Source organism: Crinia signifera, chromosome 1 (genome assembly GCF_055691185.1).
Source record: "Crinia signifera chromosome 1, ASM5569118v1, whole genome shotgun sequence".
Lineage (NCBI taxonomy): Eukaryota > Metazoa > Chordata > Amphibia > Anura > Myobatrachidae > Crinia > Crinia signifera.
In genome coordinates, this window is record NC_139217.1 from 273,788,509 (window position 1) to 273,806,872 (window position 18,364).

An 18,364-nucleotide genomic window follows, 5' to 3' on the forward strand; every position below is an offset into this window, starting at 1 on the left:
ATCTCCCGAAACAGGGAGATTGGAGGATTGGTCTTCTGATCTGACATGCTGAACGTAAAATCAATTGGGATTGGGGGCAGATTGCATGTGCTTTTAAGCATATGCAATCTGTCTTTAGATGGCTCATACAACCAGAGTCATGTGACACTCACTCCCTGACTAGCTGAGAAGAGAGGTGCAGCTTCCAGTCGGCCCGTGGCAGTGAAGATGCTGGGAGCCGCAGAAGTATCCAAGCGGCAGACTGGCGGGAGGCTGAAGAGAGCGGTGGATGTCCTTTTGCACAATTCTGTCGCTACTCTGAAAACAGTTTTCAGAGGATTGCTGCATTAGGGCTATTTAATAATGGCCGGTCTTTCTGATGTATAGCCACCTTAAGGCTGGAATTCAATTAGCCATGGTAGATTCCCGCAGATTAATCGATCCCCTGGGGCTAGCCAACAGCCCTGAAGCCAGGAGTTATCTGTTTTTTTTTCACCTGCCTCAACATGCTGCAACCTTGTTAATGCGCAAATCCTTTAACTTTCATTAACCTTTACACAGATAAAGCCTGTTAATATACTACTTTAACTAGTGTTAACAAAGTTAGTAGGTGAAATTAAGAATCCAGTTGAATAGCTCCAGGGATACCTTCCGTTTTCAAGCAATAATTTATCATGCGTAATTGAATTCTGGCCTTAATCTGGTTGTCTACCTCCCTTCATCTGTAACAAACGTGGTTTTACCAATTTTTCCAAAACAGTCTTTAACATGGCAGTGATTGGCTAAAACTCTACCTTCCTGCATGGCATAGTAAATAGATCCCTTTATTACACAGATGTCCTGTCCACTTGATGATGGATTATTCAGCGCCACCTACCTCCTCTTTTCCAGAATTTTACTCCCATTTGCCCTCTAGCAAGTTAGGAAAAGCAGGCAAGTACACTGTGTTGGTCATTGCTAAAACAACAGCTCACGCCAAAGGAGTTATTTATTTTTATTATAAAATGTAATGTAAGCTATCATTTCTGTATAACTCACATCAACAAAACACGCAATAAACAAAAATAAACAGTTTTGGCATTAATTCAACAAAAATGATGATATATTAACAGAGGTAACAAAAACATGTTTTCTTCAAATTAATATTTTGCAAAGTGTGCTCACTAATTATCTGCCATCAACAGTGAAATCCATACAATTACCTTAGGCAGCAAAATACATTTAATTATACATATTATTTAGGTAAACTGCATTGGTGGGAAAATATATACAATGACCCTATTCAATTAACATTTAACCTTGAGCAGCATATTATTAATAAACATTTTCATATGAAATTACAGATGACCTTAAAAAAAAATACATAAGCATAAGAAAATATATCACAATATAACATTCAAATTTGAATTAAAATGCACTGCAGATTAGATCACGGATGAAATGTATTATCTGAAATGCTAAAAAGGCGAAAACCCAATCTTTTTTTTTCTGAAAGAGACAAAAAAAACATTTAGGATGTTATTAAAACTACAGATGTGAGACATCAAAAGGAAGCAGGGATTACATTTTAAAATAATGAATAATAAAGCACAGGAAAAGAATAGGCCATTTTGTGTATAACACTTAGCCTTGTATATATTCAAAGGACTGAGTGAATAATAAGTGAAAAATTACAGTTTATACACAATGCATTATTAACCAGACCTACAGTATTGCGGTCAATAGAAAAGACCATATCTCATATCTTGATGTTTTAATTATGAAGCTTTTCAGTGTCACGTTTACATCAGTGAAGTCTGTAAGAGTTTTTTCTTTACAGATGATGGTCATATGCTTACTGTCATTACTGGGCCCCAGCGGTCCCTTTGACCAACAAATATTTCCATTGCCTAATAAAGCATTAGGTCACCCCTGCATTCTTCACTTTGGCAACCTATAACTTGGTTACATGATGTGACCTTGAAATACTGTCTGATTGAAATCGCCAAAAACATCTCTTGATTGGATACCTTTCAGGGACAATGAGATAAGAAGCGCATAGGCTTCTTTTGGGTAATACCACATAAAGATGGCTCCAAGCTCCAGAATGTAAAGGTTTCTGGAGGCTCGATAAATATAGCACTGAAGCCAAAATTTACTAACATACTGTAGCCGAATACGGCCGATGCCGGGTCTGAGGAATCGGCAATCTGCACAGATCAGTCAGATCCGTGCATGCTGCCATGTGCAAAAAATAAACAAATGATATAAAAAAATGGCGTGGACCAACCCCCCATGGCTATAACCAGCCCCGGGCTCATAGAGCCAGCCCTGGTTTAGAACTTTGGGGATCAAACCAAATAGGGGACCCCCATAAAGCACCAGGCTCAAGGAGCGGTCCTGGTTCCCAAAATATGAGGGGCAAGATGACTAGGGGTTCCCCATATTTTTGCACCCAGCACCGGACCCAAACAGCCAGAAGGGTATTGCCATAGCCAGGGAAACTATTAACAGTAATTCCCCCGGACAAACCAGTAGAGTAAACTTTGGACACACCAGTAGAGTAAACTTTAAGTCACACTACAAACATTCACACTATATGTACCTATAGGTCCACCACGTGTCTGTCCCCTTCTCCAGTAGAATTCAACTCTATGGACCTGAGAAGGAAATTATACTTACCAAGACCTCCAGCAAAGATAGGTCCACTTCGTTCCAAGTAGCATCCCCAGGACAGGTGAAATAATAATAAAAAAATACGCGTACCAAGCTGGACCGGGAGTAGCGGAGAATGTTTACATTCTCCACTCCTCCCCACGAAGTGCAAAATTGGCCACTCATCAGCCAATCCGGAGCCAAGTTTCAAAAAATGCATCAGATTATACGCATTAAGCAGTTTCTTCCAGTTTCTTGAGCTGTAGTTATGGCCCAGATTTTGTGTCAAACCCCAAATTTGATTTATGTTCTAACCTCAGGAAAGTGTGAGAAGAATTCTACAATAAGTAAAGCCTGGTCAGCTAATTGAATCAGTTCCCAGCTACTTAGATGGGAACTAATATACTCAAACAATAGGACCACCCACTAAGTACTGTTATAACAAGAATAGTTTACCAAGGTCATTGGAATATACAATATTATTGTACCAATTTTCTGGGCCAAACATCACTCTGTTTAAATCAAATACCACTCAAAGAATCTATTATACCCATTGACTGGTTTGTGTATAAAAAACAAATTACCTAGAGCAGTCAGGTCCCGACCAGCTTGGCGGGCAATTGCATCTGTTTGGTCTCACGCATCTACCTCCATTTAAGCAAGGTGACTGGCACTGAGCTGTAATAAAATGCATAAAGGATAAAACTGTATACTCAATATGATATATTTTTATTGTAACTGGTGTTGGACAAAGGTTCAAATTAAATTTGTAATTGGGAAGTAAGAAGGGCCATTTCTAGATCTGTACGAGCGATCGCACAGGGCACAAAGTCATGGCCACTGTATCTGCAGACTGGCTGTCTGCATGAAATACAGTTAAAAATGTTCCACCCAAAATGGCCTCCACCCATACACTTCTGAAGGATGGTAGAAGACGAAGTGGCCATTTTAGGATCAACATTTACTAGACAAAGCCAGAAGGAGGAGGCATGCAGGCATGAACAGCAGTGCTGGAAAGCAGAAAGAGCCACATGATGAAACAAACCCTGACAATGAGTAGGTGGTGGCAATGGTAAGGGGCATTACTATGTGAGACATGTTGCATAATGGGTGTGTCCGGCTCATTACTGGTTTACTGTGTGGGGCATCATTTTGGTGCAAGTAGCATTACTGTGTGGGGAATTATGTGATAATAGGGTGTAAGGGGGCATTACCTTATGGATCATAATATAGTGTATACAGTTCTATTGTGTTGGTGTAAGGTCACCCATTGCAGCAAGGCCATGCCTCCTTGCAGTAAGGTCATGCCCAAATATATAAATTTTACAATGTCCAGGGGAGAGGGAGGTACATTTTTCGTGTTTGCACTGAGAGCCCAATTGTCTAGAAACAACCCTAATGATGAATGCAGGTCTAATAACAAACACAACAGAAATGCACATAAACAGGTGCAAAAACTGTAAATACGCCACAAATAAGAATACTTTTTGTTTGCTATGGTTTTTCCATGCTGTCGATTCAACTGTTCCTTATTTTGAGAAATAAGCATTCCTTATTTTGAGAAATTTCCCCCGATTCTAAGCATATCCAAGGTTAAGGTTAAACTAGTTCTACTTCCTCATTAGAGATCCTGTTCTTCCTACTTTAACCCCTGCTTAGATGCTGAGATGTTTAACTTCAGTACTTGGTGGGGGATTCTCCTCCAGTTACAGATGACATATAAACTCTATCATACAGAAGTGAGTGGCAGTAATACTGTATGTGGGTCTCTGCTCGTACTTTAGTAAACATGTCCTTCTTTTGTTTTACGTTATCTACTTACTAGGAGATAATCAAAAGGTGTCATTTTCTTACCAAGATGACAGCGGGATCCAGTCCACCCATTTAAACAGTCACATTTGTAAGGAGCAGTACAGCGCCCTCCATTTAGACATGGCAGGATGCAGATTGCTAAATAGATAAAAGAAAGGGTGTGAGCAGCATTTAAAACAGCATTATTATGTCATTTTCTGTACTGAGGTTTACACAGAGAGGAAGTAGTTACACATCCATTGCTCACTGATTGCTGATGTGCGTGTGTAAATGTAACACAGGAAATGTGTTGCAGCACTGCATTCTATTGCGCACACCTTCAGATAGCCCTAACATCCCACAGCACACTTCATTATTCAGATTAAACTGATCTTCATGAAAAACAATACAATTGTCACTTCAAAGCCTTTCATTAACCTACCGCCACCTGACTACATTTCTGTAATTCAAGTACAGGGAATTTGGAACATTTAGGGGAGCTAAAGGATGAGGTGGGTGAAAAGTACATATATTTTAGGGCCAGCCAATGAGGCATGCCCCTGGTATTTTATGGTGATGTCTCTTTCAGTACCTCTTTGCAGTAGCATAGCATCTCCTTGGGGGCATCATAATTACACGGGGTGTTGCCATGCCAATATACTTACAGCAGCTATGACCACCTAAAAGTACCAAGGCCAGGATCTTTTCCTGTAAGTTATGAACATATGTCTACTATAAAGCATACCTCCCAACTTCTGCAGTTGGGAGGTCGGGACTCTTGCGCGGCTTCGCGAAAAGGGGGCGTGGCCTCACGGGATGCTGTGTCCTCCGGCCGCGGCCCCGTTTTCCGCCACTCGTCGGTGCTGAATAGACGCTGTGCACATGCGCACAGCGTCTATTCTTGGCAGGCTGGGGGGACTCCCAACTGCCCCCCCCCCCCCCACCGTGGGACAATGGCGGCCCCGGGCGGGACGCAGGAATGTCCCTGAATATCGGGACGTTCCCGCGGTAACCGGGACAGTTGGGAGGTATGATATAGTGTAATATACCGTGAACTACTTATAATGTTTTATTCTGTGCAATATCAGTGCCCTTGAAGTCAATGCTCAGTCGTTGTCACATCAAGCAACTCTAGAGTACAAGTCTTTCTAACACAGGGCTACTATCATTTCTTTCCCCCAAATCATCTTATGTTTCACCTGCAAAGAGAATGTTTTGCCAGCATAAGCACGCCCATACAGTACTTCTCATATAGACCCCCCCGAATGGGTCCAAGACATACCCAAATGAAAACAATTCATTATTTTACATGCACATAACAAATGTATGCCCAGAATAGTGTCCCACCTCTCTTAAATTCAATCATCAGTCCAAGGCAGTATCCAACTAGTAGCACTACTTTTAATTGCCAATTATTGTGATTTTAGCCCATAGGTCACTATTGGGCTATTCAATTATAACAGGTTTTTGCCCCCCCAAAAAAGGCCCATTTTCAGGTATTAACAAAAGGGAACCAGAACAAGTTTCAAGACCTATGTGTGAAAACAGGCCTCTAAGGGCTGGAAATTGGGGATTTTGCTTCACGCAGTTGTTGGTGAACATTCTTTACAGCATGCGCCTATTGTATAGTCACAAGCATTTCATTATTTAATGTTTTACAATATACAGCGTGTGGAGCAAAGATTACCCACTAGAAAGTATAAGAGGAGCCCCACATGAAAGTCCTTTTACAAAGCGAAAAAGCAGTGTTGTGCCCTACTAATCCAGGGCTACCACCATATAAGCACTCACTCCTCTCTACCTCATTTAAATGATTATCCTGCAATCAGAAATCACAATTGTGCATGATGCGAATGAGTGCACCCGCAATTGGCAGTAGGTGTGCCACAATTCAGTAAGGGGGTTATTCAGACCTAACTGCAAGGCTGCTAATTTGCAAACCCCTGTGATTAGGTAATTAACACCCAGCCAGAGTAAAATCCGGCCCTGTACAAGCCTGCAAAAATATTGCAGCCCTGCAATTAGCTGCAAATCCATCCAGTGTGTGCAGTCTGTGTGTAGCCCAGGACTTAATCAGTGTCTCTGATAGAATCAGGCTGTTTGGGGCCGGTGCTGACTTCCCTTCAAATGCATGGGCACACCTGCCTTTTCACTGACACTCACAGAAAACAGCCGGTTACCCCCCCAAAATGCTGCATTTCTGTCAATCAACTTGAACATGGCCAGCAATTAAATTGCATACTACAAGCTGCATGAATGTGCAGGCCACGGATTATGGCCCGGCCTCCGGAATTGCAGAAAGTGTCATTTGCTCCGTTGAGTACTTTTTTTTTTACTCCAAACTATTGTGTCCGTCTAATGAAGAAACAGAATATACATTTATACACTTTTTTGCAGTAGCATAGCATCTCCTTGGGGGCATCATAATTACACGGGGTGTTGCCATGCCAATATACTTACAGCAGCTATGACCACCTAAAAGTACCAAGGCCAGGATCTTTTCCTGTAAGTTATGAACATATGTCTACTATAAAGCATACCTCCCAACTTCTGCAGTTGGGAGGTCGGGACTCTTGCGCGGCTTCGCGAAAAGGGGGCGTGGCCTCACGGGATGCCGTGTCCTCCGGGCCGCGGCCCCGTTTTCCGCCACTCGTCGGTGCTGAATAGACGCTGTGCGCATGCGCACAGCGTCTATTCTTGGCAGGCTGGGGGGACTGCCAACTGTTCCCCCACCGTGGGACAATGGTGGCCCCGGGCGGGAGGCGGGAACGTCCCTGAATATCGGGACGTTCCCGCGGTAACCGGGACAGTTGGGAGGTATGATATAGTGTAATATACCATGAACTACTTTTAATGTTTTATTCTGTGCAATATCAGTGCCCTTGAAGTCAATGCTCAGTCGTTGTCACATCAAGCAACTCTAGAGTACAAGTCTTTCTAACACAGGGCTACTATCATTCCTTTCACCCAAATCATCTTATATTTCACCTGCAAAGAGAGTGTTTTGCCACCCCCCAATGGGTCCAAGACATACCCAAATGAACACAATTCATTATTTTATATGCACATAACAAATTTATGCCCAGAATAGTGTCCTACCTCTCTTAAATTCAATCATCAGTCCAAGGCAGTATCCAACTAGTAGCACTAATTTTAATTGCCAATTATTGTGATTTTAGCCCATAGGTCACTATTGGGCTATCCAATTATAACAGTTTTTTGCCCCCCCCAAAAAAGGCCCATTTTCAGGTATTAACAAAAGGGAACCAGAACAAGTTTCAAGACCTATGTGTGAAAACAGGCCTCTAAGGGCTGGAAATTGGGGATTTTGCTTCACGCAGTTGTTGGTGAACATTCTTTACAGCATGCGCCTATTGTATAGTCACAAGCATTTCATTATTTAATGTTTTACAATATACAGCGTGTGGAGCAAAGATTACCCACTAGAAAGTATAAGAGGACCCAACATGAAAGTCCTTTTACAAAGCGAAAAAGCAGTGTTGTGCCCTACTAATCCAGGGCTACTACCATATATGCACTCACTCCTCTCTACCTCATTTAAATGATTATCCTGCAATCAGAAATCACAATTGTGCATGATGCGAATGAGTGCACCCGCAATTGGCAGTAGGTGTGCCACAATTCAGTAAGGGGGTTATTCAGACCTAACTGCAAGGCTGCTAATTTGCAAACCCCTGTGATTAGGTAATTACCACCCAGCCAGAGTAAAATCCGGCCCTGTACAAGCCTGCAAAAATATTGCAGCCCTGCCATTAGCTGCAAATCCATCCAGTGTGTGCAGTCTGTGTGTAGCCCAGGACTTAATCAGTGTCTCTGATAGAATCAGGCTGTTTGGGGCCGGTGCTGACTTCCCTTCAAATGCATGGGCACACCTGCCTTTTCACTGACACTCACAGAAAACAGCCGGTTACCACCCCCAAAATGCTGCATTTCTGTCAATCAACTTGAACATGGCCAGCAATTAAATTGCATACTACAAGCTGCATGAATGTGCAGGCCACGGATTATGGCCCGGCCTCCGGAATCGCAGAAAGTGTCATTTGCTCCGTTGAGTACTTTTTTTTTTTACTCCAAACTATTGTGTCCGTCTAATGAAGAAACAGAATATACATTTATACACTTTTTACACACTATTTAAAATAAAATAAACATAAACACAGGTAAGCTGGGCCAACTGTTCCATGGAGAAGTTTTATATTGACTTCAAGCAGTTACTGGCAATAAATATGGAATTTTTAGTGGAGTCATTGATTTGTCTCTTTCCACATCGGCTGTAGTTCCCTCTTATGAAGAATCACTTCTAAAATAGTTTACTGCAACCTTTGCGAACTGTCACTTCATGTTTAAATCATTGCTAAGAAATGATGCACATGAACAGTTCATTGCTCTAAAATACATTGCTGCTCTGTCCTTCAACACATCAGCCCACAATACAGAAAACTAGGCTGTTGCCAATATAGATGTGATTTGTGATGTGTGTTTATCTGAATGGAAATATAATAAGAATGCTGCATAGAAGTGTCTGGAACAAACTAAGAAAACTTTAAGGGGAGATTTTACTAAGATATTTTGCAGCTGTCTCCTCTGCTGAAGTTGCCATCTTTGGAGGGGTGTTGAGTCTCTACTGTCTGAGACTCTGCACAGGCTGGCGGGGAGGCGCTGGGCCCTGCTACTGCCGCTGACTGGTGGGGCTGCTCCCCCCCCCCACAATTAAGATTTATCTCCCCCTTGGCAACGAGCATTTAACCCCCATGGCAGCAAGCATGTATTCCCCCCTGGCAACGAGAATTTTACCCCATATGGCAGAAAGCATGTATTCCTCCGTGGCAATGAGCATTTCACCCACTATGGCAGCAAGCATGAAAAGAGCATGTAATCACCCCTGGCAACGAGCATGGAACCCCTTGCAACGGACATGGAACCCCCTATGACAACGAGCATGCAATCCCCCCTTGGCAAAAAGCATGTAATCTCCCCTGGCAATGAGCATGGCACTCTTGGCTACGAGATTGTAGGTAAGCAGCACTTATTGTATGTGCCTAAAAAATGTGATTAATCGGGTTAATCGCAAAAATTTAATGCGATTAATCGCGATTAAAAATTTTAATCGTTGCCCACCACTAATATTAACCATAACCTCTCACACACACACACACACCACACACTAAATAGCCCTTCTACTCACGACTTGCTGTGACGAGACTTGGTAGCATACTTTCCTGCAGCTTTTTCCACTAAAATGCATCATATTTACACAGTACAGTATGAACGAGAAGATTATGCTGATTCAAATGATATGCAGCATGCCTATATTCTGTTTGTGACCATGGCTGTATCTGCATATGAAATGCTAGAAATCACTAACATAGCATTTTGTTCGTAAATTAATTGGCATTGCAAATTTTCGGTAAAAATGGCAACTCGCAGCTTGCACACAACTCGCACCTATAGTAATTGGATTGACCCCAAAGAGTGAACACTTATTTGGATTAGTACCTTTTTATACAGTCTGTAATATGAAGGTGATTTTTTTAGCAAATAGTATCCAAGAGGCAACAATACATACGTTCTTCACAAAGCCGTCCCATCCAGCCATCTGGACACGAACAAGCATTTGGTCTTTCACAGACACCACCATTCTGACATGGAAATCTGCAAACAGCTTTAAAGAGAATGGAAACAAATCAAAAATCAGTTTATGAAATAGGTATATACTGTACATATGATAAAGAACATGAAAATATATGTCAATTCTTTGGTGAACTACCAGTTTGGACCTCTGTCAAAGGAACTCCCAGAGGGGATTTCTCAAAGATTTGTTAATATGGTTTTATACCCCCACTCATAATCAGAGATAGTGGACACGATCTTGCCTAGGACCCCATGAGGTCTAAAGCTGTCTCTTCACCCAATACATAGAACACAGTCATCTGACTGGGTTCCTGTATCTGGGCTGGTTGGTACAAAAGAAGACTGTTTGCCGCGAGCCAGGTTAGAGAGTTGTTGAAGGAACCGGGTCAGATCCTGTCAGCCAATGCGGTACAAGAAGATGGGAAGGATGTCGGAAAAAAGCCAAAGTTGAAATCAAAAAGTCATTAAAATAATACAAAGGGATCATGCAAGGAGAATCGTCAAATGGACAGGTTAAAACACTGTCTGCAGGGAGTTCAACAGGAACAGACATTGGAGATCAGGTACTCTGGCACTGAATAGTGCCCCAGACTCTTCCTTTCATAGAATACCAGAGATACCCACAACAGCCAGGATAGGGACGCCCTACAGTCAAAGGACAAACTGTGGTGACTGGACTATAGCTGTCCGCCGGTCCCCTCCGCCTCCCCGTAACCCTGCCCGTCTCCCTGAAGCAGAGACGGGCAGAATTTGCATTCCCTGCTGCCCGAAAACTGGGTCACACGTGTGTGTGAAACGCATCACCGTCAGATGGAGCGCCTCTCCGCCGGCGCTCACCAGCAAGGGCATTCTGTCGAGCCCCTGCGCTGGCTGAGAGGACGCCAAGCTATATTAATGTCCATACACACTTGGAGATTTTGCCCAGCATGTATGGACAAGGGTAATGAGGAAAATGGATGGGCTGAAAATCACTCATTCCATAAACACTGAGCGATTTTCCCAGGGTGGACTACTCTGTTACTCATCTGCTGGTAATGATGAGGGAGTACGCAGCAGTGCTCACCGCTTGGCCCATACAAACTGGATGGCATTTGAGATGAAAGCAGCTCAAACAACAAAACCGAGCTTCTTTCAGCTCAAAATTGCCCAGTGTGGTCTATATAAGTGTATATTAGTGTTATATAAACTTTGGAGACTAAACTAGAAGGAGAAAAAAAATTCATTGAAGTATCTGATATGTGGCCCTACAGGTGCTGTGAAAATTCACATGTAAATGCTGGACAAACAGCTGGGGTGCAGCAAGTACTGTGGACACAGAATAGAAGATATCAGAAATATACAGTAGGTCATAACAGAACATAAGAAGGGATGATATTGTTTCAGGTAAAATGTATTTATTAATTAATTTATATATACAGAATAGATAGATAGATAAATATATGACCATTTAAAATATACATATAATTACAGTAGAAAGGTGGGTAAACAATAAGAGCTTAGATTTAAAAAAAAAAAGCAGCACATTGCTCCTGGTGAAGCTGTATTATAAAGCCTCATCTTTAGCTGAAGAGAGCTCATAATGGGAACTCAGTGTTTGAATCATTTAATATTGCTGGATCACAGAGCAAATTTGCTCTTATATAAAATATAAAATAACACTAAATTAGCTTTATTTTACCCAGTGCCAGAGAGGTCAAATAGAGGGTTAGCAGGAAATCATTTGAATAATCCACCTTAACAGTGAAGCAGGCTCGTCCAGTGAAGAGGCCTTCCAAAGGGTCACATATGCTAGAAAAGTTCACTATATTTAATAAATAAAAATTGTATTTAAGAAGCATGAGTATATTTAATTCTTTATCTCATCCACTGTAGTAGATAATGAAAATTGTTGAACTTAATAAATTCTCTCTTTTACTAAAGAGGGAATTTACCAAAATGCCTGAAAATAACAGGAAAGAACTTAGAGGATCATTATCAGGCATGCTGGTAAATGCTCAAAGGCATTTCTAGAATGGGTGCAATGTGTGCGGTGCAGGTGGCCCCACACTGCAACCATGTTTTTTTACTTATCTTTCCGGAGTCCCACACTGGAGCTGCAATTGTGACAAAATAAAATTCGGTACTTATGTTGTATCTGGGCGTCCGATTTTGTGATTGTATGCCCTACCTTAAGGCATACAATCAGATGCGATGCGATTCAATGCGATTTTACATAGGATTCAATGTTAAGAAGGTCCTGTTTATTTCCCCACTATCCAAGTGGGCATAGAGTTGATTTTATATAGCGTGGCGAGCGCAGCGAGCCACCGAGCCCGAAGCGTGGCGAGCGGACGCATATTTCTTAAAAAGTATTCTGTGTCCCCTCGCGGGGCGCGCTACGCTCGCCATGCTTCGGGCTCGGTGGCTCGCTACGCTCGCCACAGGTTTATATCCAACTCCATGCCCACTTAGATAGTGGGGAAAGGAAAAGGACCCCTTTTTCCCATTGAATTCTATGTTAAAATGGACTCAGACCATTTTAACATTGAATCCTATGGAAAAATCTTGACCATCGCATCGCATACGATTTGGTCGCATGCGATGCAATGCGATCCGATTTCTAAATCGGACGCCCAGATACTACATAAGTACCTAAAATTCCAACAAAATGGCAACTGCGCATGCGCAGTGGGAATTTTGTCTCATGAACATGGTGGGTGCCATGTATCCGGAGACCTGCACATGCGCAGTTGGCTGTGATACAATGCAAGAGGCTACTGCCATGTCATGTAAAAGAGATGCAGCTGCATAGCGCCAATCTGGCACCAACATGACACTGGTCTTGTATACCACCTCTCATTTATGTGGTATAGAAGTGACCAGCTCAAGTACCAGAATAGTATTCTAATTTGCATTGTCAGATTCTGGTAAAAATGTAAAGGCCCCCATACACTATGCGATTTGGGCATGATTTAACCCAATTCGGACGAATCGGTCCGTGAAATCGGCCCAAATCGCACTTGCAGACACCCCGTCCGATCTGATGCGCGGTCCCGTGCGTATAGGATCGGGGTCGAGAGGTCTCAGCCAATCAATGGCTTGCTAGTCATCTGTATGGGCTTTTTTTTTCAAGTTATCTATCTGTTTCTCCCGGGCTGGCTCCCACCGCTGCCAGGCAGCCAGCGTCATCCTCCCTGCCCGGCGCCCTGTTCCTGCTGTCACCCCACCACAACAGCTTCAAGTGCCTCCTGCCTGGCTCCCTATGCAGCCTCCCCCTGCTCGGCTCTCTATTAGTCGGCATCCACCGCCCACTGATGTCCCCGCATGGCTCCCTCCTCCTGCAGCTCCCCGGGACTGCATATGATAAATCCATGCGATTTATCATATGCAAACCTTGGCACATCAAGTGCCTAATCGTGTGTCCCCCTCCCGGGGAGCTGCAGGGTGAAATCAGGTCCGACTTGTCCCTAGGACAAGTCGGACTAATGTATGGGGGCCTTAAGACTTCTGACTTTATTTGTTCTATGGACCAGATGGATCACTAGAGGCGTGCAATTTGCACTGGGTGTCACCCTCTGAGGGGGTAATACCAAAATGCTGGCTCCTTCACAGTAATCGGCAGTCGATTGTTATACTGTGACATTATTGTACAGTAGTGCTCAGCTCCTGAAATGTAGGATGAGCCAGCAGCACAGTGAGGAGTGTTAAAAATGGAACATGCAGTGAAGCCATGCCCCTCCAATGAGAAAATGCCCCTTTTATGGCATGGGGCTGTTTGGCATAGCAGAGTTCTCCACCCCCCATTGATGGCACTGCTATGAAGCATGGGTCTCCTTCATTACATGCTCTGGGCATACCTCCCAACTTTCAGAGGTTCCAAATCGGGATCTGCTGCGAACAAAATGAGGTGGGGCATCAGGTGGAGGGGGGAACCATTGGATGGGTGTGGCCTCGTGGCATGACCTTGAATATTGTCACCTTGGGACACGCACTGTTAGATACCGGATCATCCCATGTGTTATTCACAACAAATGGGAATTTCTCAGCAGAAAAATGAACAGGGCAAATAGGATACCTCCTTTGTCTGTTATGCAAAACACAAAGGGAACACTATGCATCACCTTATAAAATATATTGATTTTGCCTATTGTGTACAGAAATTATACTGTCATAGTATCTAATTCTTTTACTAATCAACATAATGCTGATAACTGCTTTTTATCCAGGACATTAGTGAGATTAGACATTATTATCCTTGAGGTGGGGATAGACAACATAGAGCTAATGAATATGAATCACATTACATTTTCTTTAGAGAATTACCAGTAAACCTTTTAGCCTTAAGTGTATGCAGTATCACCATTTATTTATTACTGTTTCAGTAGAAAAACAGCACCTACTACATCATGATCTTTATGCAAAATATAGACTCAACTTGTCTTTAAGTGCCAGATGATTCTGCCGTTTTGTAGCTCATGCATAATGGGGGTTATTCAGGCCTGATAGCTACACAGCAACTTTGTAGGCCGGGCAATAATCGAACAACTGTGCATGTGTACAGCAAGCAGTATGTATGAGCGAGGCCATCCAGTGATGAGATCCAGCATCATTTTTAAACGCTGGCCATTCGCAAGTTGATTGACAGGAGACTGACGTTTGTGTGAATCACTTGCCCGTTTTCTGGAAGTGTCATCGAAAACACAGGTGTGCCCATTTTCAGGGAGAGTGTGACATCAGCTCCAGCCCGATCAAAATTCATTACATGGTAAACAGCCTTTTGTAGCCTTTCACAGGATGGAATTTCACTCCGGTGAGTCTGGCTATCCAATCGCAGGGCTTTGCAAATCAGCAGGGAACCTATCAGGTCTGAAAAAACCCCAATGATTTCTCTGGGTGTACTATTACTGCTAAAACACCAAACCAATGTTACGTTTTACTTCACTGTAATTCATTTGTGATGAGAGCAGTAGTTTAAACTAAAGGGAAGATGCTGCCAAAAAATTAAATAAGAAATAAGGGGGCAGATGTATTAACCAGCGTTAAGTGCAGAAATGCACTTAAAGTTACTTAACTGGGGGGGAGGGGATTACGTCATCCCTAATGTATTACTAGCACATCTACAGTGTGCTAGTGACAGCCTACCGAGTTACGCTCGGTGGGGCTGTCCCCTGCAATCCGCCCCCAGTGATTAGCGGCCAGGGCAATGTTTTAACAGCTGCCCAGGCGTTAAATCGCCCCGGCAGCTTTCGACAGCTCAGGGCTAGCGTTGCCCTATCCCTCACTGCGGGGACAACACTAGTCCTGCTTCTGGCTCCGGGTTGCGCTGGAGATATTGTGGTAATAGCACCAATATGCATGTGCTGAGCTGCATCATGGGTACCTGGCACAAATACGCTGTGGACCGAATGATACTGAATCACCCCCTAACTACATAGTCCCATAGAAGGTTACGGGGCTGTAATGTAATACATGAATGGAGGGACAGAAAGAGAAATCTATAAGATTTGGGAGAAAAGCAACGTTGACCCTTTTCTAGACAAAAATGTTGGAAAAATGGGTTACCGCTGCTTAGCAAATAAACCATACAGTATATAAAAAGCATATTGTGCACTGCAGAGTGTGAAGTTCTAAAAAAACATATATATATATATATATATATATATATATATACATATGCATACACGCTTTTATAGATGTATATTTATGCCCTCTGCAGAATCATTCAATGCATCAGGTAAAGATTTTAAAAGAATTTTATTATATGTTTTATCATTTATACATACACTATGATTCAGCTTATGGAATTACTCTTCTAATGTTAATAATTTATCTTTTGCTACATTCTTTCCTTAGAACTCAAGCTCTTATCAGTAAAAAAAATATGATTGTTTTATATGCTGCAGTTTTCATTTTTATTGTATTTACAGAGGACTTTTTTGCTGAATTTTTTTTGTGAAACTACTTTCTTCTGAAACGCAACACATATCTCTTATATATTTGGCCAGATCTGTCAGTCAACGCAGTGTGGCAAACGGTGGGCGGGGTTTCACGGGTGATTGACAGTCCCATCCACCGTCAGCCACACTGCAGAAGCAAGGCACTTCCGCACTTCCGTCCTACATGCTCTCCACAAGCACACACCCCTCCTCGGCCAACACTCCCCATGCCTGCCCACTAACTCCATGCACGGCTGCTTACCTCCCACAACCCCTCCCCCAACACACTCATCCCCGGACGGCTTATAGGGCACCTACATACCGCGCGCCCAGGCCCCACCTCATAGACCGCCCCGCCGGACATTTCGCCCGCCCACCCTTCTGACTCACACCTGCAACGCCCGCCCCCCTTCTGCCTCTCAGTGGTTCCCAAACTGTGCGCCGCGGCTCCCTTGGGTGCCGCAGCACTGTCACAGGGGTGCCGCGGCAGATAATAAGCCTACTGACAGCTGCATGTCTTTTTTTTTTTTTCGTGGTGTGAGGTGAGGTGAGCCGGTCCAGAAGTGAATGGAGGTAGCCGGCACTGGGGTTGGTGTGCGGAAGTGTCTGTCTGCTGGGAGTCTCTCCGCGCCGGGAGGGGGGTGCCAGCACAATTAATTCCGATGGCTGCCCGGGTACCGCTCCGTTATTATCAGTCAGAGAGCGGCGGAGACGGGACACCACCCACCCCGGGACCTCCCCTCCCGGCCGGCCTGCCGAGCCCCTATGTCCCGGGTCTGCTCCTGATCCCCCCTGTGCCGCCCTCCCCCGCAGCATCTGCCCCATCCACCCATCGTCACGAAGTCCCGGCCAGACGTCGCGGTAATCTAGCCGGGGATCTGTCAGCAGTGGTTACACTGCCTTCAACGGCAGCGCAGCAGGGGGCAGCTATGGGAGCAGGAGCAGCAGAGGGAGCGGCACAAGCAGCAGAAGGCAGCGCTGCAGATAACATGGTAAGATAGCGTCTGGCTGCTTCGTGCTTCCCTCCTGCTTCTCTCCCTCTGTTCCCCACTCTTTTTTCTTTAACAGGGTTCCTTAAGAAAGTGCTACGGTACTAGATGTACTATATGTAATTTCCATAGCTCCGCCCATGGCCACGCCCATTTAATGCCGTAAAATGGGGGTGGCCATGGGCAGAGCTATCCAAATTACATTTGAGAGCTCCCACGCCCCCTAATTAGATGCCCTCTCCCTGGTCTCCCGCAAAGTGAAGATGAAAAGTCGGCAAGTATGGTCCTGATGGGTCAAGGCGGTCCGACTCCTGCCGGCTATGACAGAGGAGCAGAATTGCGCTGCATTGGTTGGCAGTCGCTAAGTGAGTTTGAGAGGTTCTGGGGGGGGGGGGAATTCATGGTGTGGCGGGAGTGGTGAGGGGTAAATGGTCAGGGGGGGCAGATACTGGGTGTACTGGCGAATGAGAGAAGGATGGGTGGGAGGGGGGCAGGTGATGAATAGGTCAGATGCTGGGGGCAGGTGATGAATGGATGGGGCAGATGCTGGGGGCAGGTGATGAATGGGGCAGATGCTGGGGGCAGATGATGGGTGGATGGGGCAGATGCTGGGGCCAGGTGATGGGCCAGATGCTGGGGGCAGGGGATGGATGGGGCAGACGATGGGTGGATGGGGCAGATGCTGCGGGGGAGGGCGGCACAGGGGGATCAGGAGCAGACCCGGGACATAGGGGCTCGGCATGCCGGCCGGGAGGGGAGGTCCCGGGGTGGGTGGTGTCCCGTCTCCGCCGCTCTCTGACTGATAATAACGGAGCGGTACCCGGGAACGCGCACTCCCACACACAGAGCGCGGGCACGGCAGCGGCTGCGTCACCGTCTGCGTCACCCACACTCCCCCCAGCCCCGCACAGCGCCACTTCCGGCTACACAGACCCCCCCCCGCCCGCCGGCCTTCCAGATGCTGTCATCACAGGGACCCCCGGTCACCGGGATCGCCCCAGCCTCATAGTGACGGAGACCCGAGACACTCCATACCCACAGTGTCCCCCCATACCGACATACACCCCAGTGTCCCCCCATACCGACATACACCCCACAGTGTCCCCCCATACCGACATACACCCCACAGTCTACCCCCATACCGACATACACCCCACAGTCTCCCCCCATACCGACATACACCCCACAGTGTCCCCCCATACCGACATACACCCCACAGTGTCCCCCCCATACCGACATACACCCCACAGTGTTCCCCCATACCGACATACACCCCAGTGTCCCCCCATACCGACATACACCCCAGTGTCCCCCCATACCAACATACACCCCACAGTGTCCCCCATACCGACATACACCCCACAGTGTTCCCCCCATACCAACATACACCCCACAGTGTTCCCC

At 45.0% G+C, this 18,364-nt stretch overlaps 1 protein-coding gene across 3 annotated transcripts in view; it reads right to left on the reverse strand.

Moving 5' to 3' along the window:
• Positions 1–961: 961 nt before the first annotated feature.
• Positions 962–18,364, reverse strand: part of SVEP1 (sushi, von Willebrand factor type A, EGF and pentraxin domain containing 1) — a 323,106-nt gene continuing 305,703 nt past the window's right edge. For 2 of the 3 annotated variants that reach the window (XM_083183977.1, XM_083183959.1), the window contains 4 exons: positions 9,992–10,087; positions 4,468–4,563; positions 3,198–3,291; positions 962–1,467 (listed from right to left, as the gene is read on the reverse strand). In XM_083183977.1, coding sequence (XP_083040103.1) covers positions 1,437–1,467; positions 3,198–3,291; positions 4,468–4,563; positions 9,992–10,087 — 317 coding nt within the window. In that variant the 3' untranslated portion in view covers positions 962–1,436. Of the gene's footprint in view, positions 1,468–3,197; positions 3,292–4,467; positions 4,564–9,991; positions 10,088–13,393; positions 14,902–18,364 lie in introns of those variants that run through there. The other variant, XM_083183968.1, reaches the window with a different exon arrangement.